Consider the following 26,124-nt stretch of genomic DNA (forward strand, 5'->3'; position numbering starts at 1 on the left):
GATTGCTCACGGTATTACACCCTTAAAAAAATGTGAAACGTTCGTGGTGGAAAATTGAACGGAAATTGTATTGTCATATCGTGTGTGGCTCATTTTTGATTAGAGTAGTAAAAAAATAAACAAAAGAAAAAAGGTGTTGTGCTTGGACGGACAAAAATGTCACCCTGAGATCTATCCGCGAATTGGTTAATGTGCTATTCGAATCACACAGAAAAGAAAAGAAAACAATTTGCTAAACACACAGAGAGTTTGAACAATTAAAATTGCAAATAAAGCGAATGCGATAAACAATAACATGAGCTGACAATGTGTAATAATGACCATCGAACCCTCCATTCATACAGCAATTCATTATTATAATCTGTGGTGTGTAATGTGAGACCTTCGTCAAGAATTTCGCAATCTAATTATCCGAAAAGAGAAAATTTGCTTTTTCCTCGGATAACACAACCATTCAGCTCAGACTCGTATAATAATGCCAGAGATTATTCAAGTGGCAAAGCAATGTGGAACGTAAGCGATTTTTCTTATATTTTCGCAGCAGTGTCGTGGAAAATGAAATTTCACGCACACAATTTGAGGTCGTTTTTGATTTTCGATTTCGCTTTGGGTCTCAAATTTGCTTAAAATTTAGACATTTTCGTCATTGACAAAGTGTTGTATTGCTTTGACTTGACCAAAATTGTTGACAAAATTTCTTTTATTCAACGAAGGGCGAACGAAACGTGTTACCGTTTACGATTCGTGACGAATCACTGTGAGAGATATAGCACAAAAAACAAAACAAATGACGAAAAAGTGTATATAATGCTCGTACAGTTGAAGTGATTGCTCACTTCAGTTTGTGGCGTGCTGATATGCACATAGTCATCGCAAGACAAATTACTTTCTGGTATCATCTTTTAATGGTATCGATTAAATATATCGATTTCTTTTAATGTTTTGCACGAAGACAATGGGGCAAAACATTAAAACCGATCGTTTCACCTTAATGTTTTGCACCATTGTCTTCGTGCAAAACATTAAGACATAGGTGCACTGATGATGGCCGAAATCGCCGCACGGAAAAATCAATAAGTTTTCCTTTAAAATTCCTGTGATGTGTTGAAGTTTGTGTTGAATTTCGTTTCGTGAAGAATCTCAATAATTTTTAGTGTCGGACGCAATGACATTAAATTTTCTATTTTAAACCAGTTGTTGTACTGAAACGGATCTTGGCTTTAAATTGACCGACATCCAACCTGCAATTTGTTCGTAGATTATAATTTTTGTGATAATAAATGTTCAGTGATCAGAGTATCCACCACCTCGACAATATACATACATATATATATAGGTCATCTAATGACAGCAAATAAAATTAATTTAAAAAAAAATCAAAGAAATTTTTGTGTGATTCGGTTTTGTCTGCCGAGGTGAAAGTGATTTTATATTGAACGAGTGAAGAAAAAAAAATTAATTATTTTCCCGTGTTATTCAATGCACAAAGCGTTTAAACAAGAAAAATCAATGAAATCATAAACCATGGGCAAAGATAATGAATTATTGGAAGCAGCGAGAAATGGAAATGTTACGGTTGTGGAAAAGATTTTGTTTCAGAAAAGCAAAAGGAGTGGTCCATTGGCAAGGTAAACATTATTTTTCTTTCTCAATTTATTTAGTCCGAAAAGCGGTGACTCTTGCTGTGTAAAACGCAATTTTCTTCCGAAAAAAAATAATCTTTCACTTGTTTGACGAGAGTATCCTCCCTTCTTTTATGTATGTCATCGTGTGTTATCGTGACCTAGATAATAATGGTGGTTAAGAGAGATACAATAACCACAAGTGATTATACGCACACTGCGTGTTAGTGTTTGTCTCTTCAAGCTTTTAAATTGCCAAAAGGGTTTTTGTTCGATTTTTCACCCATTTAAGACAATGGCAATTTTTGTGCTAGAAATTCGTTCAGTTTTTTCGTTGTAACACAAAAATGTGTACCTCCACTCAATCTTCGATTCATTTCGTAATAGGATGAATTCCCTATGGTTGTACAAAATGGGGTGATTTACCGCAGCCCTTTCCATAATACACCCACATTTTCCTTATGCTGAAAACAGACGAAGTACTGAGAATCTGTTTCGATCAAATTTTTCATTATTCTAATGTCACTTTTGACGAAATTAAAACAATGAAAAATTTGATGAAGAGAGATTCTCAATGCTTCGTCGGTTTTCAGTATTAGTATTTTGCGGTATGAAAGTCCACGCATTTTTTCTAATTTCATTCATCATGACGGGACCCGACTGGCTCTTCGGCTTTTGTAAAAGTAAAATTTGTAAAAGGCCCTACTGCATCATGAGTCATAAAAAGCTTCATCGCGGTGGGGTTGAACAAAGCTTAAGTAGAGTCGCGACACCACCTCTGCTTTTTCTTCATGTTCTGGTTTAGGGACTCAAGTATCACGCGAAACTGTATTCAGTTTGCGGATCCGCTGAGCCGTTTTGGAGAACCGGTATACATGGCCGTGCGGGACTGAAGAGTCAATTTGAATACAGATTGTTATCGGAACGGATATAGTGACTAATTCTAAGCTAATTCGTGTTAAAATGGTTTCCCTCAACAACCTGGCCACGTAGCCACAGCCAGCTAAAGTTGAAAATTTGACATTTTCGAATGGTGATATGTCTAAGACGAAGAGAGTTTGAAACTCTTTGAAGGCAGATGATCGCATGCTCTATTAGACACCGTGAATGGTTTTTACAAAAGTCATCTGAATATTCGAAAAAGTTTATTTTCGCCATCCTCGGCAAAACGTGGACTCGTCTACAGGTTGACCCTGTACGTAACGAAACAATTATGTCTGATCAGCACAACAAGTATCTGGTTACGACATTTTGTTTGCAGCAAGACCACTCTACGACGAAATTTTCGATTTATTATCCATCGTCAAGTGCCCGTTCCTTCAGTATGAGTGGTATTGTCATCCATTCTACATAAATAAGTGGTTTCAGTGATTTGAAGCATTTCTTACAATGATTACGTGTATCTGGAGTCGGATGAAGCTGATTTCGCTAACCGTTAGAGGAAATTTACCCCAAAAATATGTAAATTCGCGACTCAATTTAAGTTTTGTTCAACCCCACCGTGATCGTTTTGACACTACGTTTGCTTTTGAAAGCTGACTGAGATATGCACTAGTCTTTTAAATGTTCCTTGTACCCTTGGAATGATCAGCCACATTTGTTGCAATGGTTAATAGGCCACTTTAGTGATACAACAAAACGTTTCGGTAACAATAGTACCGTGCTGTGTCGCTGGGATATTTTTTTGTTGAGGTGTGTGGGAAGTTTGTATTTCAAGTCAAGGCAAGGAACACGCCGAAAAAAATGTCTCAGCGACACAGTACGGTTTGACGGTACTTTGTTGTCTTGCGGCCAGAAAATGCAAAAAATTGATAATGAATCGTTTTCTGGCCGCAGGACAATAAACACTTCTTCTAAATTGACCATTTTGCAGTGGTCTGTCTTGCGATTCTCGAAAATCTGTTACTTTAGCAGAATCCTCATCTGGAAGATTTGTCAAAGTCAGTGTAGGACTCGGATTTGTTGAGGATTTAAAGCCCTGACGAAAATGATTGAGACAAGCAATGACAGAACTTAAAAGTTTGGGAAAACTCCTTCAGTCCGTTGTCACTTTTCTCTAGAAAGGTTTACTCTCTTACAAAAATGCTTCTGCTGTAATCATTGCTTGAAGAAATTTGTTTTTTTTACATACTTGCGTGACTCAGAACGGTCTGTAGTCAGTAGACGATTTTCACAACTAGTACACGAGTTCCCGCTAAGTTAATGTTCAATAATTGAAAAACATCTTTTGATGGTGGATGAGCTGTACTTTTCACGTCTCCCTCTGTAAACTCGTTAACTTCTTTAACTGTTTGACATGGCATTGCCAAGGCTGTATACTCGGGGAGGTCACGCAGATACAGATACGCGGGTTACACACCAAATTCACCTACTCGGATGATTCTCGTCGTCTTGATGATGTGGTGAATCTTTTGTATATGTAAAGTCATCAGAAGTGGTGTGTTCCCGCGTATCTAATAAAATGGCGGTCTGCGTGACCTCCCCAAAGTATACAAGCCTTGGGCATTGCAAGACTTTTTCTTTGAAATTTCTTTCGAAATTCCTAAGTGCGAAACCAGAACTATAAGCACCATAAGCCCTATGTTGCTCCTTGACCCTGATGATTTTTTCAATTGAAGACCTTCTAGTGGAATTGGTTTTGTCACATAATTGATTTACTTGCGTTCTCCGCAATTGACTTCACTTAAAATCTGAGTTTTGCACTTGGATACGTGAAATTTCTGCATGAATTTGCTTCAGCTGTTTTTCAACTGGTCCACTCATACACACAAAATTAAAGCCGTCTAAATTTCATTGACGACACCTGCAGTCAAAACAAAATAGAAGGAAAATGTGCTAGGAAGGTACCGAAGAAGTCAAAGCACTGGTTTGAACTTGTTCTCCTCATACTGTGGAGTGAAGTGGAAGAAACAACCCTCGAAGCCAAAAACACTTTCAACATTTTTTTAAGCATGTGTGACTAGCAGCAGATAATAAAAAACCGAAGACATGCACTTCTATTTCAGAAATTTCCACAGTTACACGAACCATACAGGGTCGTGTGGGGTGTCATTAGACAGGTAATTCCATGTTCTTTCGGGCAAATAAGGTCTTATGGGGATTTCATCTACGATGAAATGTGGGAAGTTGAAGTGTTTCAGTGCTCATATTTCAACGTAGATGATTCCGAACACCCATTAGACCTTCATTCTTTGTCCCGAAAGAACATAAAATTACCTGTCTAATGACATCCCACACGACCCTGTATGGTTCGTGTTACTGGAGAAATTTCGATAACAAAAGTGCATGTGGTCGGTTCTTGATCACCAGTATCCACACAAGCTTCAAAGAATTTTATTGAAATTGGTTTTTGCTTCTAGGGCTGATTGCCTTTCGAATCACTCGATAGAAAAGGTGTAAAAGTTGTTTTTTATCTGTAGCAGGTAGAAGCTTTGTAATCCATGAAATCTGAAATCTACGATGTCTGCGCCTTACGAAAAATGCTGCTATGACACACAATCTAGATTACCTGGGGACAAAGTTATTTGGGCGAAAATTTCAACTGTTTTTGTCAGTGGAAAACGAGCAGATTTTAGGTAGACTAAGGTCTCAATATAGAGCCCCTTCACATCTATATCGAAGCTAGAGCCAAAGCTACAGCTCTAAAAATGAAGCTTTCATCAACGCTAAAAGTGGCCACCTACGGACATAACCAAATTTGGCATCAAATGTTTACAGAGAACCCCGAGTTAGAAATGCCATGCGACTATATACCTCCTACCTACAAATTTGACAAGTCATTCAGGATAAATATACCGAGTCGCGAAGAATGGACAACCTCTCCCCTGAATACTTCGACTAATGATCTCTTATGGTACACGGATGGCTCTCGCTCGCAACTATCTGGTTCTGGCTATCACTGTCAACAAATCCCGTGTGATGTAGCTATTCCACTAGGCAAACATTCAAGTGTATTCCAGGCCGATATTGTAGGCATTGCCGGTAGTTGCTCAGAGATAATGACTAATAACCATTTCAGTAGGCCAATAAATATTTTCATTGATAGCCAAGCGGCAATCAAGTCTCTGGCCAATTACAGATTCTCATCCTCTTTAGCTTTAGAATGCAGAGATGCACTTAACTCACTGGCCAATAACTGTCAGGTCTGTCTTACTTGGATCCCGGGCCACAAGGGCTTCATATGTGATGAAATAGCGGATGAGCTTGCGAGATCGGCGTCGAGTACTCCGCTGTTTGGATTAACGGATGTCCTGACAGGTCACTGTTCACTAAACTATCACCTTAAACTGCTAGGCTTCAAAGACTCACCAGATTGCGATAGGTGCGGAGACAATGAAACTGCAGAACACTTCCTCTGCGTGTGTCCAGCCTTCATAATGAATCGCAAAAAAGTTCTTGGCAATTTTACCATTCAATATAGCTCCATACGTAGCATACACCCAAAATACGTCCTTGGCTACATGAACAGTACTAAGAGATATTAACAAATCCTGTGGGTTGCACAACAGGCCCATTAGAGGCCTAGGTGCAGAGACTCTCGAGTCTCACCCACTTTATCCTAATCCTAAGGTCCCATACATTAACAGTGTTGAAACAACAAATTAAATTGAAATCAAACCTTCCCCGACCTTCCAACCCAAACCCAACCCAACCCAAAAATATTCGGTAAAACCAGATCTGGAACCGGGTTTTATGACTCGATGTAGTTGGTGTACGTGTGATGGTCGTCAAGTTTTGCTTCTTAGAAATTTAAGGAATTATTTTCAATGAAAATGTACAGTCAGAGGCAGTGAAATTTCAACATGAATCTGCTTCTGCTGTTTTTCACCTGATCGACACATAAAATCAAAACTGTCTACACGATTGAATCTGCTCCACGCACGTGCATGGTAAACCGTATCAAGACGAATAAACAGTTTTGATTGCATGTGTGGATCAGCTGATGAAAAACAGCTTAAGCCAATTGATGCTGAAATTTCACTGCCTCTGACTGTAATGTGGATAATGTCAAGCAAATGTCGCTCTGACCGTCTTTCAATCAGTTTTACGATTTAAAGTCTCAGAAAATTGTAAGTTTCCCGTATTAAAACAACCATTTGTTTTACCTCAATTCAACAGTTTAAGACGTGGCCCCAGCGCTAATGTTCAAGATAGCAGCGGCTATTCCAGTTTACACCATGCAGTATTGAATGGACACACGTAAATTGATTCACCCTTCCTCTTATCCGGTCCATAAAGTTTCTTTCTCACAATTCCATTTATTGTCACAGTGACGTTGTGCGTATACTATTGATGCACGATGCGTCGCCCGATCTGCCAGACTCTAGAGGCTCGTCACCATTGCATTTAGCTGCCTGGGCCGGTCATCAGGACATTGTCAAATTGTTGTTGACTCATCCGCATCGACCTGCCGATCCGAATCGACAGACTGTCGATAATGAAACTCCGCTGCATTGTGCTGCCCAGCATGGTCATACGGGAGCGTTGACCACACTTCTGGCTCACGGTTAGTTTTGATTAATTTCAACCCCAAGTTATTGTTGTAACCGATGACGTCACAGGTGCCGATCCAAACGTTCCGAATAATCGTAAGGAAACGCCATTAGATCTTGCCGCACAGTACGGTCGTCTGCAAGTTGTGCAAATGTTAATAAGAGCCCATCCCGAATTATTGATGCCATTCCGCACGGAATGTACCGTTTCACATTCTCCACTGCATTTAGCTAGTCGGAATGGTCATAAAAGTGTCGTCGATGTATTGCTGGCGGCCGGAGTGAATGTGAATCTCTTGACGGCATCTGGGTCTGCGTTACACGAAGCAGCCTTACACGCTAAAGACTCGGTGGTACGAACATTGCTGGACAATGGTGCCGATTTGGATGCTACCGATAGTGAAGGTCGTACGGCGCTGGATCTGCTGGAACAGTTTCCACCGAAGGCAACAAGGGCAATTGTTTCGGTGATCAACAGTAAGTTAACGATTTGGTGTATTAAGTTGACAAAAACGAGTGACTGTCACGTTTCCGATAGACCATCGCAATTCAATGGTGGATGACGGCGACTTTGACGATATCAGAGAAGGCATGAACACGAAGTACATGAACTCAATGTCGTTGGGTAGTTCGTATGAAAATAACAGAGGATCTCCGTTGTACAATCACTGGGACTCACAGCAGTAAGTGTTTCGTTGAATTTTTCATCCAAATCTCCAGTTCACATTCGAATTATCATCAAAGGGACGGCACAAGTCCATCATCGTCCATGGGCAGCTTAGGACCACCAAGTCCTTCTGCTCGGCCAAGAGCATCGACAGCTGAAACGCCCGGTTACTATGTCACCATGTCCTCAATGAACAATCGTAAAGTGTCGGTACGTTTAGCTTTCCCACATTTTCATTTTGTTGACGTAGACCAATCGCCGAATCTGATTTTGCAGCCAACACCTCCGAAAAAGCCACCCCGACGAAATCTATCGGTTTCGCCAACGCATTTAGATAGCTTTCAAAGCATGATGTCAACGTCAATGGACAGTGGCAGTGAGATGAGTAAGACTCCTCGGACTGGCGCCTATGAATATTTGTTTTTGGCCAGAAGTGGAGCCAAGAGTCACTCGGATTTGGATGAGTTTCAAGGTGAGTTGACTTAACTAAACGAGAAAAAATTCTCGGGGTTCGTCCCTGAACATCCCTGTGTGCATTTGCTCTAACGACCGTTATTTCCGTCATTTCGATTAAAGCCCAACAAATTAATCGAACGGCCAGCATCGATCAGTACGTGATGATGAGCCCATCGCGTCAGACCCAACAGCAATCGACCAATAAATCGTCCGGTGAAACCACACTTCGATCATACAATCCGAATCGAAAGTTGCGACGCAATCGCGACAACTATTTCAGCATGGAGTGAGTGACGTTACACCCATTCCCGCTTTGAGTCGTTACTGACACATTTCTCTTTTGCCTTCCAGCCGTGGCACTGCCAATGCAAGGGACAAGAATTGTACATCCGTATCGGATGGCTACATGCCCATGTCACCGTCAAACTACAAGCAACCACCGACACCCGAACATCCGCCACCGACGGCATCGCAAGCGGAAAAGTGTATTTTAGATCGTATTCGTCCGCTCAGTCAGGTTAGTGAAGTGCCCACGTAAATTGCCGTACGTTGGGATGGAAGTATTATCGATTAGACTGTTCTAGTTAAATTAATGTTTTATTTTGGGTTATGTGCATTCGCATTCTGTTGTTCTTTTACCGATCGGCCTGCCACACATCATTACTTACTTTTCTTACCTTTCTTCTGCCACAGAAAAACGGAATCTCCCTAAAACGTCACCCCAGCGCTCATAAATTTTTCTTAACATTCGCGTACTCTTTAGGAAACTCTTCGTCTTCGTACTACCTAGGGCTAAAGTCGACTCTCGTGTTCTCAGATTCACACAGATTCTCAAAGAGAGGTCAAGTGTCGAGGAAAACACAGCCACATGTTCCATAGGACCTTCACCTTCAATGGAAGTACAATGACTGAAATCTCACGTGAAAGTAGATTAAAATTAGCGAAAACTCAAGGATCGAATTTCCATGCCTGCGAGATCTATGTTCCTGGAAAATGCGATGCGATTGTCTTCACAATATCGTCATAAAATTAGACGTGACATAAAATCAGGCAGTCCAAGAAGTGGTTCAGAATCTGAAAATGAATTGGAATTCTGAAGCGATGAACTAGTTTGTTCGTTCGCTGCATTCGTTTCTTTGGTGGACTTGTCATACGAATGGAAATGGACGATTACCAGTCAACTGAACCGTTTTTACGGTAGCTTGGTCTTTCAACCTTCTCATTCTTTCTGACTAAGTGAAGAGAGCGGAAAAGTTCATGTCCCACCATTCATGGATCGGGAATCAAAATCAACTGCCGCGCCGGTTCAGCTAATTTTTATTACCGGAACTCTTTTCGAAGGCTTTGAAGACAAATCTCATCTCCCACAATCCGTGACATACGAAGAGTCACATCAGGTCTGTGCTTTACCCACTGATTCGAATGTATGTCATTTTGTGGCACTGCCTAAGACGAAAAGTGCCTGTCGCAGTCATCCTTGTTTTTGAGCTCGGGGATGGCGCCAGCGAATTTAGACTTAGTCGGTAGTAGAGAAACCAATTTGGTGTCAAAACTGAGGGTAATTGTGTCACGTGAATCATTAAATTCAGGCGGAACGTGTCACATTAGCGAATTATAAGAAAAGCGAAGTAGTTCCGTTTGGCTGATGGCATCAGAAGTTTTTAATTGTTAAAAACATCAAAACTTTGTAAGCCTATACGAAACTGAGCTAAATAAATTAAATTTCATTTTTCTTATAATTCGCTAATATGACACGTACCGTTTCTGCATTTAACTATTAATTCACAGAAAAAAATGGAAAATGTTTTTTTTATTGAAATGTCTGCAATGGCTGACAAAATTATAAAAAAATGACCAGTCAGGAATCCTGACTCAGGTTCGACATACCTTTCAGTAAATTTTATTTTTAAATTCCGTTCCTCGATTTTTGCCATCCAATGCCTTCATTACGACACAAATTTTGTTTTTCTGCAACGTACACGGACATCGATACACATTAAGGCACATGTGGCGGGACATTTCAACGCTGTCAATATCGTCATGAACGTTAATCACTCAAAAAACGATCATGTTTCCACCAGGATGATATTATCGTCCCAAAAACACTATTATCGTCATATGTGAACATTTTCTGACGATAATATCGTTCCTGACGCCTCTCCGTAGATAGTACATATGGCATTGGTTTCATACTGATGCCATTTGAGAGTCAAATTTGTTGAGTGGCAGGCCTGTGTGCCTTTATCATTAAAGTATTGAAAACCTTTGCCCTATCTGTGACCGAAATTTTTAAGACTTTAATTTTCGCAGACCCACGTTGCCTTCCTTATATGTTATTTTAACCTAAAAAAAAGTTATTTTTTCTTTGTTTTTTTCTCTTTAAATTTTATTTTTAACAAATTTTATGTTTGTAAACTCATGTACATTTAAAAACTTAATTTGTATCTCGTTAAGCTTAACACACACACACACAAACACACACAAAAAAATCTAATTTTTCATTTTGATTGTTATGTTAATTTCGTTGAATAAAACATAGAATTTTCGTTGTTTTTTTCCCCTCGATATTTTGTTTGTTTTCCTTTTCGCACCAACCACGCACACACATTGCTGCCCATTCACGCATTATAACATCCCTAAGGCCGAAGACACACGAGCAATTTTGTGTTGATGATGGATAGACAATGCAACGTTTTCCATCGTAAACAGATATTCACCACAGAATAAACAATGGAAAACGCTGTCGATGACATCAACGAAAAATTGTTCGTGAGACTTCGGCCTTAATCCATAATTGTCATTAGGGGTGTGCGCTCGTGTACAGGTCACGAAATGAATAAAGCAACAAGAACAAGATTTCTATCTGAACTAGTGATGATATCAAAGTTTACCAAATACTGAAATAGTTAAACTGAATGAAACTGTGACAACAATAGAAAACGCAGTGTGATTATCGATCTCAGCACCGCAAAATTGCTCGTGTGTTTTCGGCCTAATGAAAACAAATTCGCACGTTTTGACATTGTTCTCGGACTTGAACAGCAGTAATTTACATGACTAGTGATAAAACGATGAAAAATAGAGTTTCCGCGTGAGAGTTTTGGTGGTCCGAGGCGAAGCCGAGTTCAATAAACACACGAAAACGAGACTTCTGATCTGTCTATTCCTAGTTTTTTAATGGATTTTACTTGCTAAGGCTGTCGAAAGTTCATGAAGTTCGTTTTAGACTACATTATGGGGTCTATAGATCGTGGAAATTGTTATCGTCACTACCGCAAAAAATCAGCTATGGCACTGTGAACTGACAGAAGTGACCGATTTGCCGACAGCGTCAATCATTGAGAGTCCTGTGAAAAAGTGCTCAAAACCACAATCTATTACTTCCATCGATCAAAGTATTTTTAATCGTTTAATTTCAAATCTTGTACTTCAATTTTTTAACATGCATTTTGCTATTATAAAGGACCATATTACCCGGAGCTTGTCATTATTTTTGTCGTCATTATCGATAACAGATGAATAGCCGTATGTGACAGTGTTAAGAAACTTACCTCTGAGTCGTCACTCCGAACCTCCGCATCAAATTGAAGTTCACGGTCTGTCATCAAATACTGAATTAGTGTCGCACACCCCGCACATTTTCATTTCCTCTTTTGTTGCTTATTATTCTCTATCTGCTGGCTGTGAAATTAGTGTTTGTCTTCCCACTTAATATGTATCTGCTCGAGACAAATCTTTCGGAGACAATTCCAGACAAATTATTTCATCGAATTTCGCCGTAAACGAGTTTTTTTCTCAGACGATGATTCGACGACGATATGAATTTCACGAACGTTTTACGATGAATCTCATTCCTAATCGTAAAAGTTTCGAGAAAATCAAAGAAAATTTCGACAGAACTCGGCTCGGCAAAGTCAGAGTGTTGATCAAAAGAAGAAACCGAAGAGAGACAGGAACTTAATGCACGAGTTTTCTGACATCAGAAGATGATCCTCAGCATATTGAATGAATTGACCGGACAACTTTTGTACGACAAAGCATCAGAGGAATGAATATAGATGGCGTTGCGCGGTGAGGCGGCAGTCAGGCCATCTGTTATCATTTCTTTACAATGAATGCAGATGAATGAAGATAAAGAAAATCGTTGTAAATAAAAGCTCATCAAAAGTACAAAATAGAGAAAATCCAGAGAGATGATAATATGACGATGTCGTTTCGACGGAATACGTCAGACGGATATAGGGAATATGTCGAATGACAGGTGGTTTTTTGAGAAGGAATTCAATACATTTTCTAACGACCAAATTCAAAATCATTCGACATATTCTCCGTTGAAACGACTCACTCGTCATATTAGCATCTCTCTGGTAAAATTGACAAGAATAGCACAATATGCTTCAATGAAGCAAAAACCGAGACCTTCCTAACGCTACTTGCATTCATGTTTCATGCACTGTTCGATAAGGAATGCGACTTTTTACGGCGATAATTTTCGTCATTTAATGGAAACGATTATCAGCGCATTGCTTGCAATCCTATATCAATGTCAATTGTTTATGAAGAATTCATAAGATAATGCAATCTGATAAGTGGCGTGCCAGCCAGCGAGATTTTCATTACGAAACTGATTGTTGTAAATACTCTTGAAACATGGAGAATGGATTAGCGCGAATTTAAAGGTTAAAAATGTGTTGGTCGTTTGTGTTGGTATAGCCTAGACTACCGGGTTTATAATTCTGTTAGACATTGGCAAGGGATAGGTTTCTCTTACTTAAAGTTTCAACGAATGTAAGTAACGAGCTCCAGTATGATGCGCTATGGGTTTCTTTTCCACACTAGTGCTGTAAAGAGATGTAAATCAAACAAAGGAGAAATTTCTCAGAATCGGTTTTCAGCATTAAACGGAGTCACACTGGAATAGAAAATGGCAATTTCCCGCTGAGAGTTGGGCGTGGGTGCGTGTCATACATTATAAAAATATTCTCGTGAATTTTCTCGACAAAAATATTTTTCGAGTAAGGGTCCGGACTGCCATTATATCCCCGAAAGGCTTTTTGTTTTTTGTATGAAACAACGGCAATGAAGAGCATTTCCCCAACTTTTCTTCATGCAACGCCCGACTGGCTGTGTCGAACCAGTCCGACACTGAAAGGCTTTAATCATCACTCTCAACATTTTATGTATCGAGCGTACAAACCTTAGAGGCGTGTGTAACGTATGCATATTCAGCTAAACAGACCAATATATCCACAATGTACATTCTGTACCCGGTCATTCAATCATTTTGACAAAATCCCATTCAATCCAAACATTTAGGAATACAAGCGACGATCAATGAATATTCACGACGTAGCCGAACGTGGAACATCACCACCTGATCCGCTATACGCATCAAGTGGTTCATTGAGTTCGAGTGTATCGCTATCCGATCGAAGTGCATCAACCGATTGTGTTGAAGAATTTATCGGCGATATGCCGTTTGCGGGTGAGTGTTGTGTGCGATTTTTTTTTTCATTATTTAAAATTGAGCAAAGAAACAAAGAGGAACGAACAAAAGAAATAATTAAGGCAACTGTCGTCGGCAGAGACATCGCACGGTTTCTTTCCTGTTATCTTCAGTTTTTCATTCCGTTTTTTTCGACTCTCGAACAACATTCCGCCCTCCGTTTTTATTGTGATGGAAACAAAAACCACAATAGTGACATCATCGTTCAACTGATTAAAAAAAAATATTTTTTTTTTTGAAATGTTTATCTATACGCCAGCATATCGTGAACGATATTTTCGTCTCCACAATTTGAATAAAAAAAAAATTGGATTGGCTCATCGTTTATAGCCACATGTCGACAATTGTATGCATATACACTATACAGTACCATACGGTATGTGGTGTATAAAGAAGTCTATCTGATGATGATGACATTGTAAACACAATACACAATATACGTTAAATTCAGTAGTATCGCGATAATCACACTCGGTGCTGGTGCGTAGTTTTTTTCGTACAAAAATTTATTTAAAAAAAAAAAATTCGGACGAGTGATGTGTTTCCGAACAATAGCAAAAATGAAAATAATTTTCAAGTGAATTTAAACACTCTCTTTTGTGCATCCATTCATTGAACGACCAAATGACTAATTCGTTCGAGATCTTTATGGGTTTGCGACAATCAACAGAAATTTAAAAATTAATTTGCAATTCGGAGTGAAAGCATCACAGAGCTGAGCAATTTATTAGTTTTGAATTTTGTGTAGAGAAAAAAAAACGAGTTTTTGGTGTTTCGAGGTGTTAAATTCGAATTTGTTTGTTTATACTTTTGTCGTCTTTGGGAAAATACATCTCTGCGGTGCTATAACCACCCATCTACTGTACCATTTATTGACCAATCGATCGAGTTCTGGAATGTAAGTGAAAAATCGATTTTACATAAGCGATTCTCAGGGAATTCCATGGGTTGCGTAACGGCATTGTACTGAGTCATCGTCCGTCAGAGTATAGTAGATTATAACACAAAATTATCAACCGAAAATGTTTACGTTTTTTGTTTTTGTTATAAATTGTTGTTCTTGCTCGGTAAATTGTTTTTGTTTTTCGCTAAAAAAGTGTGTGTGCCAAGTAAGCACAATATTTATACACGCACACGCAGCAACAATGAACATTGAATTAAGGCGAATGATGAGTGGTATGCCTCCGAATACAGATTGCGATTGTGTCAACGCTATTCTTCAATCATAAACGAATCGAAAGATTAGCGAAATCAGAAGAGAAATGACTTGGCTCACCTTCACATTGAAATGAAAGCACAAAAATTCACTTCGTGTCTATGCTACACTCACCTCAAAATAGTTAGCAATATTCATGCGACTCTCTAAATTCGTCTTCGTCCCACACATTCCACAGATTGTGGATTTGAGCAATAGAACAGTAAGCAATAGAAACCAATAGATGCCAATAGCCAGCAATAGAGGTCGTTAGCAAAACGGCCACAACCTGTAATTACAACGGTAAAGCGAACAGTAACGCTTTTCCTAGTGCGAATTTAGTGTTATCGTTCCATTTACCGTTGAATTTAAAGTTAGCGGCAGTTTGGCTAACGACCCCTAATACCTACAAATTGAAGGAAATTTGATGGAAATGCATGCTAACGACGGGTCCATTGACGTCCTATTTCCTTCTATTGGTAAGTATTGGTGTTACATTTCCTTATATTGGTAATTGATGGCTATTGGTGACTGTTCCGTATTTGCTATTGATTTAATAGACACCAATATAATCCCCAATGGAAGTAGGTGGGACAAGATTTTCTCGCGTAGTTTCGCTCTCGGTGTGGAACATATTGTTAGAAGTGAAACGGTTGTTGGAATTTAAGAAAAACATAATCAAAAACATGAATTTCTCGCAAACTATTTTGAGGTGAGTGTATCGTATAAAGATATGTTTTGATGACCATGCCATGGGAACAATGATTCTTTGATGTATGACAATGTCCAGGTCACCGCGGTCTATAAATACTCAGAATTGCATTTACTACGCTGACAGTGCTGAGATAGTTGTAGTGTGAAATTTTCATTGCTTGTTGTCGATCTACTTAATCGAGTGGAATCTAAAGTATCAAGACCCGGTCCTTGCATCTAGCGATTATAATCGATACGTTTTTAGGTTTTTTTTCCATAGGGAAAAAAGACCTACTGTGGGCACTTCATCTGTCCGTCCGTCCGTCTGTCCGTCCGTCCGTCTGTCCGTCCGTCCGTCTGTCTGTCTGTATGTCTGTCCGTCCGTCCGTCCGTCTGTGTCACAAATAAAATGTGATTGATAAAAGTTAAAATTGCAATGCTACTATGAACAAACCAACACCAGGCAAATCAATTATTATTTGTTATCTGGTAACCAATCGCTCATAGCAGACATTGCAATTTGAAAGTTTGGTAGTTGTTGGTAGTTGGACCCCCAAAATATTTAGCAGCAAAGATGTTTACCGTTTGAGAGCTACGCACCGAATGACGAAATTATTCGGCCTGCTCGTCTATTTATAAATCGAGTATTTGGTAGTTGACTACCAAAGTGGTAGTTGACTGACTACCAAAGTGGTAGTTGACTGACTACCAAAGTGGTAGTTGACTGACTACCAAAGTGGTAGTTGACTGACTACCAAAGTGGTAGTTGACTGACTACCAAAGTGGTAGTTGACTGACTACCAAAGTGGTAGTTGACTGACTACCAAAGTGGTAGTTGACTGACTACCAAAGTGGTAGTTGACTACCAACATGGTAGTTGACTAATACGGATGTTGTAGATATGTTTACTGTTTGAGACTGATGAAATTAATCGGCTTGCTTGCCTATTTATAATTCCAAAATTTGGTAGTTGAATACCAAAGTGGTACTTGAATGAGTACCAAGCTAGTAGTAAACAGAAATTGAAAAAAAATGAAAAAAGACCTCACCAGGCTTCAGCCGGTCTATTCTTGTTCATTCTGTCAAGGTTCGGTAGGGATTTAAATATTCAAACCAGCCACAAAGTGTTGCGCAAAAACAAACTAAGTACGAGACAACGAGACCTTCACAAAGGTTCAATGTGAGGTGTATGGCTTCAACATAGTGACATCAAAATGATTCTATGTCGTTGGTTCGGTTAACCAAAGGTGTTGACGAAGCCAAACGATATTCTTGGATAATTGATGTGCAAAGCACCAACTTTCGAACGACCAAACGAACGCGGCATAGAGTCGACACAATGTGAAATGGTCAAGTCGTTTACTATAATAAACTAGGCCCTTAACGCAAGGGCACTGAGGCCTATCCTATCATTTGCCACAATTTCTTTACATTCCAAAAATTTGAAATTGTTGTCTAGAGTTATCCAAAACGTGAACTTTTGTGTCTGAAGCCAAGGCCCATGGTTCATGTTTTAACGGAAATTTTCCCGTTATTTTCCTAGAAAGAAAACCTTGAGCAATTTGCTTGCATCTACTATAAAAATGCAAAAATCTGAGAGCCATTGGACAAATATTTTCGAAAAAATTCGCTAGAGTTCGCTGTCAGCCATCGGTTAGTCCTTGAACACGTACCTGCAAAAACACACGGAACCCAAGTTTCGGGTGAATTCAAGTGCAGCTCAATTCAGGGCTTATTATTGGGAATTTTTTTAAGAATTTTTTAAGAATTTTTAAGAATTTTAGGAATTTTTAAGAATTTTTAGGAATTTTTCAGAATTTTTTTGTTTTTGCTGTAAACAAAATTCATGCAATTCATTTGCTAATTACGGTTATAAAATCGAACAATTCAAAATTTAATTTTATCGGATGAAGTTGTGTCTGATACGACCATTAATTTATGTGAAGACTCTTAGGTGGGTAAGGTCGCTTGACTGAAGACTGAATAAGTTTTCCAATAATTGCAGTCCCAGTTTTCTTACCATTTTTAAATAAGCTGGTGGTTTTAAGAACACAAAATTAAAGACAGATGAAAAAGCGATACAAGAATGGTCTATTTGCTACATCATTAATTGTGCATCTCTTTTATTTCCACTGGCCGTTTAGAAAACTCAAAATTAATTTAATTTTCTGAAGAAACAAAGAGAGCTGTGAGTTGAAGGTTCAGAATGATATCAGAATGTGTCACCTTACATGTGAACTTCATTAAATGAGTCCATAACCACCTTATTTGATATTGGATATTGGACTGGATAAACTTTATTTCCGTTAAAATTGGAAACAAAAAAACTGCCTCAAAAATCTTTCGATTAAGTCGACTTACTCACATATTTGACATCGTAAAGAATACAAGCCAGATAGCGAATAGGGCAAGTATGGTATTTTTGGAAAGGTGCGGTCTCAGACTATGAGATGTAGTAGCAACTGAAGCTTTTCCCATCAGTGGATGAGCTAGACATGACCAGAAAGCTTCCCGATGGTGAAAAAATTAGTGAAAGTTGTCCACATTCACAACTTTCCATACATTTCCATTAAAAAATCTGAGAAATGTGGGCACCCAGAAGAAAGTTTTTTAAGATTTATTGAAAAAATTGAAAAACCCACTCTCAGTTTTTTGATATGTTAAATGGGATGTGCTAGCCTTCATTTTAAGCCAATAAAATGAAAAATCGGTTGGGGTGCTCATTGACAAAACCATAAAATTGGACTTTGATGCCTCACACTTACTCACAGCTACAACCTTTCGACCCGACGATACTTTTATTAGAATCGTCTGTCAATTCTCTACAAACTACCATTAGATAAACCATCGGGGTAAAATTTTCTGAAATAGTTATGATTTTGAAATTTTGAAATTTTCTTAGAGTCGCCCCGAGCCGGAGAGGTTGTTTAAAAAAAACATCTTCAACGAAATGATCACTTTGAAATTTCCTATCGATAGAACCATAAACGTCCGGAAACAAAAATGGTGTGTCCGATTCCAAAATTTTTTCACCATATACGAACCTAACCTCATGATTTCATTCTCCATCGATTAAAACCAAAATTTTGAAAATCAGTAGGTAAAGAATTACTTGAGTTATCGCGGTAACAAGTGTACGGATGTTTTCTGTATTTAACGTTTTAAGCCAATGTAGAACATTTTCAAAATATCATATTGAACTTGTCGTTACGGACATTTAAGGTTATTTTGCATAAACCCTGACTTTCAGTCAAGTGAGTAAACGAAAAATTTTATCATATTACAGTCGAAGAAATATAAGAAATTGGCAATACAATCCAATCAATGCTATTTATCCCACATTCATTACCAATGTTACGATATTTATGTATGTATATATGTATTATAACTTGTAAATCGCATGTCACGGTGGGGTTGAACAGGTGCTAATTAAAGATCGAATGTAACTCAAATTTTTTTCTTGATTATTGTAGGTGGCCTCAATAGGATGCTTTTTAGATAATAAAACATTTGAATGAGGCGGCAACTTTTTTCAGTATATCACTTTGAGTGTAGTGACCTAGCTGATGTCACCTTTTCATGCATTCAAACGTTGAAAAGTGTTTTTCGTTTATTTATTTTTATTTTATTGAGAAGTAGAAGTCCTTACCTTTCTAATGATACCACACAAGCCATATCGGGGTCTAACAAGAACTTTCGAGTTGGTTCAAATATCGAATCATATTTTAACATTTTTCCAAAATTTATTAAAAAAAAAAAAACAAAAACAAATTTTCGAATTCAAAGACTAAGAATATTAAGACAAAAAACAATAGAAATATAAATTAACAAAAAGAAATTAACAAAATTTAAATAAGAATTTCAGAGGTGGAGAGCATTGTACTCACAAACGGCTCGTAGCAATTGACGAGGGTAACGAGGATGGTCAGACTGTAGTTGATATTTGGCCCAAGTGTTTTTGAAATCGAAATGAACGGATTCACTGTTCACTGAAACTTCCGAGTGAGATTCCGAGATCGAGGTAATTCTTTTGAAAGTTTTCGATTGTATCGACAAAATTTGGATCTAAAATTCTACCGAAACAAGATTTGACTAACCGCAAGTCATCAAGAGCTCTGACGTATGGTAGGCAGCCAATGGGACATAATGCACGCAGCATGTCAACTTTGTCCAAGAGAATTTTACACGAATTTCCATTAAAACCCGACCCTCCTCTAGTAACATCAGGCGTAACATTGCAGTGCTTAGTCCATATTAAGACTTCTTCCTCACATAATTTCAGCATGTGACTGTACAGCGTATTTTAAATAAATTTTGGAAAAATGTTAAAATATGAGTCGATATTTGAACCAACTCGAAAGTTCTTGTTAGACCCCGATATGGCTTGTGTGGTATCATTAGAAAGGTAAGGACTTCTACTTCTCAATAAAATAAAAATAAATACATGAATACATGAAAAGGTGACATCAGCTAGGTCACTACACTCAAAGTGATATGCTGAAAAAAGTTGCCGCCTCATTCAAATGTTTTATTATCTAAAAAGCATCCTATTGAGGCCACCTACAATAATCAAGAAAAAAATTTGAGTTACATTCGATCTTTAATTAGCACCTGTTCAACCCCACCGTGATGTGGATTAAATAACATCGTTGAAAAAACCGAAATCTATTTTTCTTCGACTGTAAATGCAAAATATTTTTTAAGAATTTTTTAAGAATTTTGTAAGAATTTTTAAGATTTTTGAGAATTTTTTAAGAATTTTTAAGAATTTTTAAGATTTTTGATAATTTTTTAAGAATTTTTGAGAATTTTGAGAAATTTTAGAATTTTTTAAGAATTTTTAGAATTTTGAGAACTGAAATTCCCAATAATAAGCCCTGGCTCAATTTCACCTCCTTGTAGCACTTTCGATTTCACTAGATATTTTGTGCAGCGTTTCATGCTATCCTATTCACCACATAAAATTCGAATATTGGCTGTTTGCATGGAAGGATGTGACGCGTAGCAGAAAATAATTGTACCACTTAAAGTGCCAAGTGTCCCGAAATAGAACAAATGAGGGAGAACGAAACCACGACACACATTTTGAATTACGCAAAAAATGGCTTTTCGTTTTCAACTGAATCGCTTAAAATTTTGTTAGCTCTTCAAATGTAATAAGGGCGCGAATGTTGTTGTAATAGAAAAACAGTCAGTTAACCGTTCCTTGTATCTCTACAAGTTCCGTTTCAGCTCTTAATATCTCGTCGTAGTCGAACTGTTAGTCAATTAACTCCGTTTTGCATTCGGCAGGTTTATTTAAGGGTTCCACAATGAACTTGGACAATACCAATTACACCGGTGTCCACAAACAAAATCGAGACTACCTTGAGCCGGCAACGCTATCCACATTTTCCTCAACTAGCCCGAACCAGACCATACTCAATCATCGCATTTCCCCGCAATTCTTCGACCATTCGATAACCAATCACAATCGACCGGAACGACCGAAAACACTGGGCACCGGACCAGTGCGCAAAGCCGTTAGCATGGAAAGTAGTCAATATTCAGGTGTTCCGGTGGCTCAGACACGAAGCAAACCGGACAGTGCCGTTGTTTCGGATAATTCAAACAAGGCAACGGAACTCACTGAACAGAGAAACAGCATTGGAAATGGAGCGGCCAGTAAACAGACGAACAATTCCGCAGTGCTAAGTCCGTTTGATGAACAGGAGGAATGGGCTAAGATATCGGAGATTATGGCCGCGTTCGGAACGGATTTGTTGATAGATGGAAGCAATAATGGAACGAGGCCGAATCGAACCAGGGTTCGAGGATCGATATCCAGTACGAAGTCATTGGGCAGTCCAATGGATCCACCGCCGACACCGCTGTCGTTATTGGTAGATTGGCTGTATGACAATGAGTTGGAAGACTTGGAACGGGTTTTAGTGAGTCACGGCTACGACGACTACTATTTCATTGTGAGTGTCTGCGTCAAACATTTCTGTTTCCACGAGAGTTATGAGTTCATGTTCTTCTATTGACCTGTTTAGAACGGCATCCTTCACGATGAAGATATTGAAATCATTGGCGTACCGGCTGTGGATCGACCGAAATTATCGGAAGCAATTGCGTCGTTGCCGGTGGCAAAACCGATTATCGAGAACAATAACGAGAATTCAAATCTTAGCATCGCTCAATGGCTGCACGAAATTCGACTCGATGAATATGCCGACGTTTTTCGGTAAGTGGTGGATATAACGAAGCTGTGACGTCAATCTGACGAAATGTTTCACTTTTTAGCCGCCATTTGATCATGGACATGGATCGCATCTGTCGAATATGGGAAATTGAACTACAGACGGTGATAGAGATCCACAAAATTGGCCACCGTAAGCGAATGCTGCACTCTGTGGGACTGCCAACTTGCAAAAAGAAAGACGAAAAGAGAAATCACATTTCTGCACCCGATGCTGATGGTAAATGCGTGACGAATAAAAAGGAGGAAGGCAATGCGAAGTCATTGGACCCGAATCAGCATACCAATGGGCAGAAAACGAATCACGGAAAAAATCGGTGAGTTGAGTGACGAGCCAGGCTGGCGGAACCTTGTCGGTCAGACCCAATATCCGGGAATCTTATTCAATTTTAGACCCGCTCCACAACCGCCAAATTTATCAACAAACCTAGAAATTCGTGCTCCATCTGAGCTTTTGCTTGGCGTGCCAACCGGTCTGAAAACCCAGTGGCGCCACACAGCGACCAAACTGGTATCCAGCTCCGTACGCTACGACAATGTTAACGTAAGTTGAATCTATACCGTCCGACAATTGGGCCAAAACTCCGATCTAAACCGTTCCGTTACAGTATCTGGGCTCGACACTGGTCAAGGAGTTGCGCGGAACAGAGTCGACACGAAAATCGATACAGAAATTGAAACGGGGCGAACGTATGCCGCCAACATTTAACGGTCACATCAGCCAAGATTCTCATCATCGACCAATCATACTATCGATATCTCATCGAGGCGTTCAATTTTTTGAAACAAATACTCAGGTAAGTAGTGGACGACGGATGGGGAGTTTTCAGTGGTTATAGCGACTGAAAGTGACGCTAAACGAAACAACACATTTACTTGTAATACAGGTTTAGGGTCACGGCTGCTATAGTCAGCGGATCTTTTACTTCTGTTGTTTAAACCATTTTCCGATCTTTTGATTTAAAATCTTTTACTTCATTTGTTAAAACCAACATTTTGCAAAATAAGAGAGCGCCAACCAGTGCCCTACGTTCAATACACACTCTACCGATTATAACGGCCGAGTCAAATGTTTTGGTCGATTTTGATAGGTATTTCCAGGCGATTCCATCGGTACCGGTCTTATTTTGATGATAAACAATTCGTCCACACATCGTATTGACCTACTAATGGCTAACGGTGCGGTTGAATGAATTTTAACTGAGTATTTCGATGCATTTTGGATATTATCAGCCAGCTCGGTGACCTGAACAAGGTTCCACAAAAATTATTGATTTTCATCCGTTCCATCGGTTGCGGTGGAACATAGCCCATCCTGTCCACAGAGAGAGGAATTGAAAACTCATTGGGGTTGCAATCGATAGTGGTTGGCAATAGTACAAAAATTCGGTCACATGAGTGCAAGAGAAGCCGGTGGAGACACGCTAAAGTTTAAAAAACACAATTTTCAAAAGGTCATAGAGGCGTGGATACTTGAGGGATGAAGCTAAAAAATAGTTGCAGAGAGGCATTACCTCAACCAACAAAAAAGTATTTTAGTAAACTGTCTACGTAGAGACCGACAGTAAAGCTCAAAGTTTTTCCTTCAGTTGCGAAACTTAGCGTCGCTTGAAACACACTTATGACAATTGTTCGTAGGCAGTCTCAGCTTTCCAACAACACCACGTCCACAGTACCGCTGTGTTGCATAGATGACAGTTAAAATTCATTCAACCGCACCGTGGGTTAAACTGGTATCAGGCTGGGCTGGCGACATTTAGTAAAACAAAACCGTTTCCACGTGACATTTCTATCGTGTTATTATCGTCTCGAACGATAATATCGCACAGAAGACGAAAATGTCGCAATTCTGCACGATATAGCTCAGATTATTGATCGAAAAAGCGATCATTATCGCTCAGAACCCGATAATATCGCACAGAAAACAGGACATTCGATATTTTAGTTACACTCTGGCTGGGCCCAGACATGTCACACACTTGTGGACGACATTATCACCTTCTGGGCGACATTATCACCTTCTGGGCGACATTATCACCTTCTGGGCGACATTATCACCTTCTGTGCGACATTATCACCTTCTGGACGACATTATCACCTTCTGGACGACATTATCACCTTCTGGACGACATTATCACCTTCTGGACGACATTATCACCTTCTGGACGACATTATCACCTTCTGAGCGACATTATCACCTTCTAAGCGACATTATCACCTTCTTGGCGACATTATCACCTTCTGAACGACATTATCACCTTCTGGACGACATTATCACCTTCTGAGCGACATTATCACCTTCTAAGCGACATTATCACCTTCTGAGCGACATTATCACCTTCTGGGCAACATTATCACCTTCTGGGCGACATTATCACCTTCTGGGCGACATTATCACCTTCTGGACGACATTATCACCTTCTGGACGACATTATCACCTTCTGGACGACATTATCACCTTCTGGACGACATTATCACCTTCTGAGCGACATTATCACCTTCTAAGCGACATTATCACCTTCTTGGCGACATTATCACCTTCTGGGCGACATTATCACCTTCTGGACGACATTATCACCTTCTAAACGACATTATCACCTTCTAAACGACATTATCACCTTCTGGACGACATTATCACCTTCTGGACGACATTATCACCTTCTGGACGACATTATCACCTTCTGGGCGACATTATCACCTTCTGGGCGACATTATCACCTTCTGGGCGACATTATCACCTTCTGGGCGACATTATCACCTTCTGGGCGACATTATCACCTTCTGGGCGACATTATCACCTTCTGTGCGACATTATCACCTTCTGTACGACATTATCACCTTCTGGACGACATTATCACCTTCTGGACGACATTATCACCTTCTGGACGACATTATCACCTTCTGGACGACATTATCACCTTCTGGACGACATTATCACCTTCTGGACGACATTATCACCTTCTGGGCGACATTATCACCTTCTGGGAGACATTATCACCTTCTGGGCGACATTATCACCTTCTGGGCGACATTATCACCTTCTGGACGACATTATCGTTTTCTGGACGATAATAATCACATTTCGGTCAAATATCATCTCTGAGCGATAATACTGGGCGATTTCATCGTTCGAGACGATAATCACACGGTAGAAATCTCAAGTCTCCCACGAATGAGAATACTTTTAATGCCCAGTACAGACCGCTCAAAATCTAGTCTCTGAATTTACATTGACGTAACAAATTTTCGACCTTGACCAGCGCCCCCTGGCACTTTTACCGATTGTCATTAGGCTGCAAACACACTGTCAATTTTGAATCGCTGAAATCGACAATTGTGTGACGCTGACCAAACAATGGAAAACGCAGCACCATCAATTCAAAGTGACAGTGCAGTCTAGTCTATGCACAGACTTGTTGCTAGTTTAAGGATCTTTTTGCACTCCATCCCTTGCGTTGAATTTACCGTTCCCCATCCTTCCACACGACACTTTTCAGACTAAATCTTTTTTTTTTTGCTTTTCCCAGGGAACAATTTGTGAACACGAAATTCGAAACATTGACTGTGCATGTCAGGATGCAGACGATTTAACTCATTTCGCTTATATAACAAAAGACTTGGATTTCGATCAACATTACTGCCATGTTTTCAATGCTGAAAGTATGGTGAGTTAGTTTCAATGATAAATCGATGGCTTGGAGCTGGGTGTTTGAGATCTCGGTTCTAGGGCACAAGAAAACACACGAGCAATTTTGCGTTGCTGAGATCGACAATTGTGAAGAGTTTTCCATTGTTTAGACTGTGGTGAATATCAGGAATTGTCAATCCCATCAACGCAACATTGCTCGTGTGTCTTCGGCCTAATCAAATTTCTCTTTTCTTTCTGTCATGCAGGACCTGGCTACCGAAATAATACTGACATTGGGTCAAGCATTCGAAGTAGCATATCAATTAGCTTTAAGAGAAACGCCCACAGCGTCATCAACGACACCCGTTCGCAGTCCACAGACTGGCGTGACAAAGTAAAAATTGATCGGTGAGGAATATACATACGGTTCGGGAGGTGAGGAACGTTTGCCATCGAAAATGGGATGATCGTTTCTTTTTTGTGATTGTTGGGGGTTGGGGGCTGAGATGTGTGTGGATGATACCAAATAGAACAGGTGAAAAGTCTACTCTCTGCTGAGAGAGTCTCTAGTCGTTTAGAAAACAAATTTTAGGTGAAAACAAATAGCAAAACAAAGATTCGAAA

General features: G+C 39.4%; 1 protein-coding gene across 1 annotated transcript; it reads left to right on the forward strand.

Moving 5' to 3' along the window:
- LOC119083773 (ankyrin repeat and sterile alpha motif domain-containing protein 1B) lies at positions 1-26,124 on the forward strand. Its single transcript, XM_037193558.1, has 17 exons — positions 1-1,628; positions 6,741-6,821; positions 6,893-7,128; positions 7,184-7,591; positions 7,653-7,797; positions 7,859-7,991; positions 8,058-8,253; positions 8,358-8,523; positions 8,589-8,754; positions 13,554-13,722; positions 20,924-21,594; positions 21,667-21,857; positions 21,917-22,189; positions 22,266-22,416; positions 22,481-22,669; positions 25,400-25,537; positions 25,767-26,124. The coding sequence occupies exons 1-17, from the start codon at positions 1,525-1,527 to the stop codon at positions 25,896-25,898; spliced, it is 3,549 nt and encodes a 1,182-aa protein (XP_037049453.1). The 5' UTR covers positions 1-1,524; the 3' UTR covers positions 25,899-26,124.

Source organism: Bradysia coprophila, unplaced genomic scaffold (genome assembly GCF_014529535.1).
Source record: "Bradysia coprophila strain Holo2 unplaced genomic scaffold, BU_Bcop_v1 contig_70, whole genome shotgun sequence".
Taxonomy (NCBI): Eukaryota; Metazoa; Arthropoda; class Insecta; order Diptera; family Sciaridae; genus Bradysia; species Bradysia coprophila.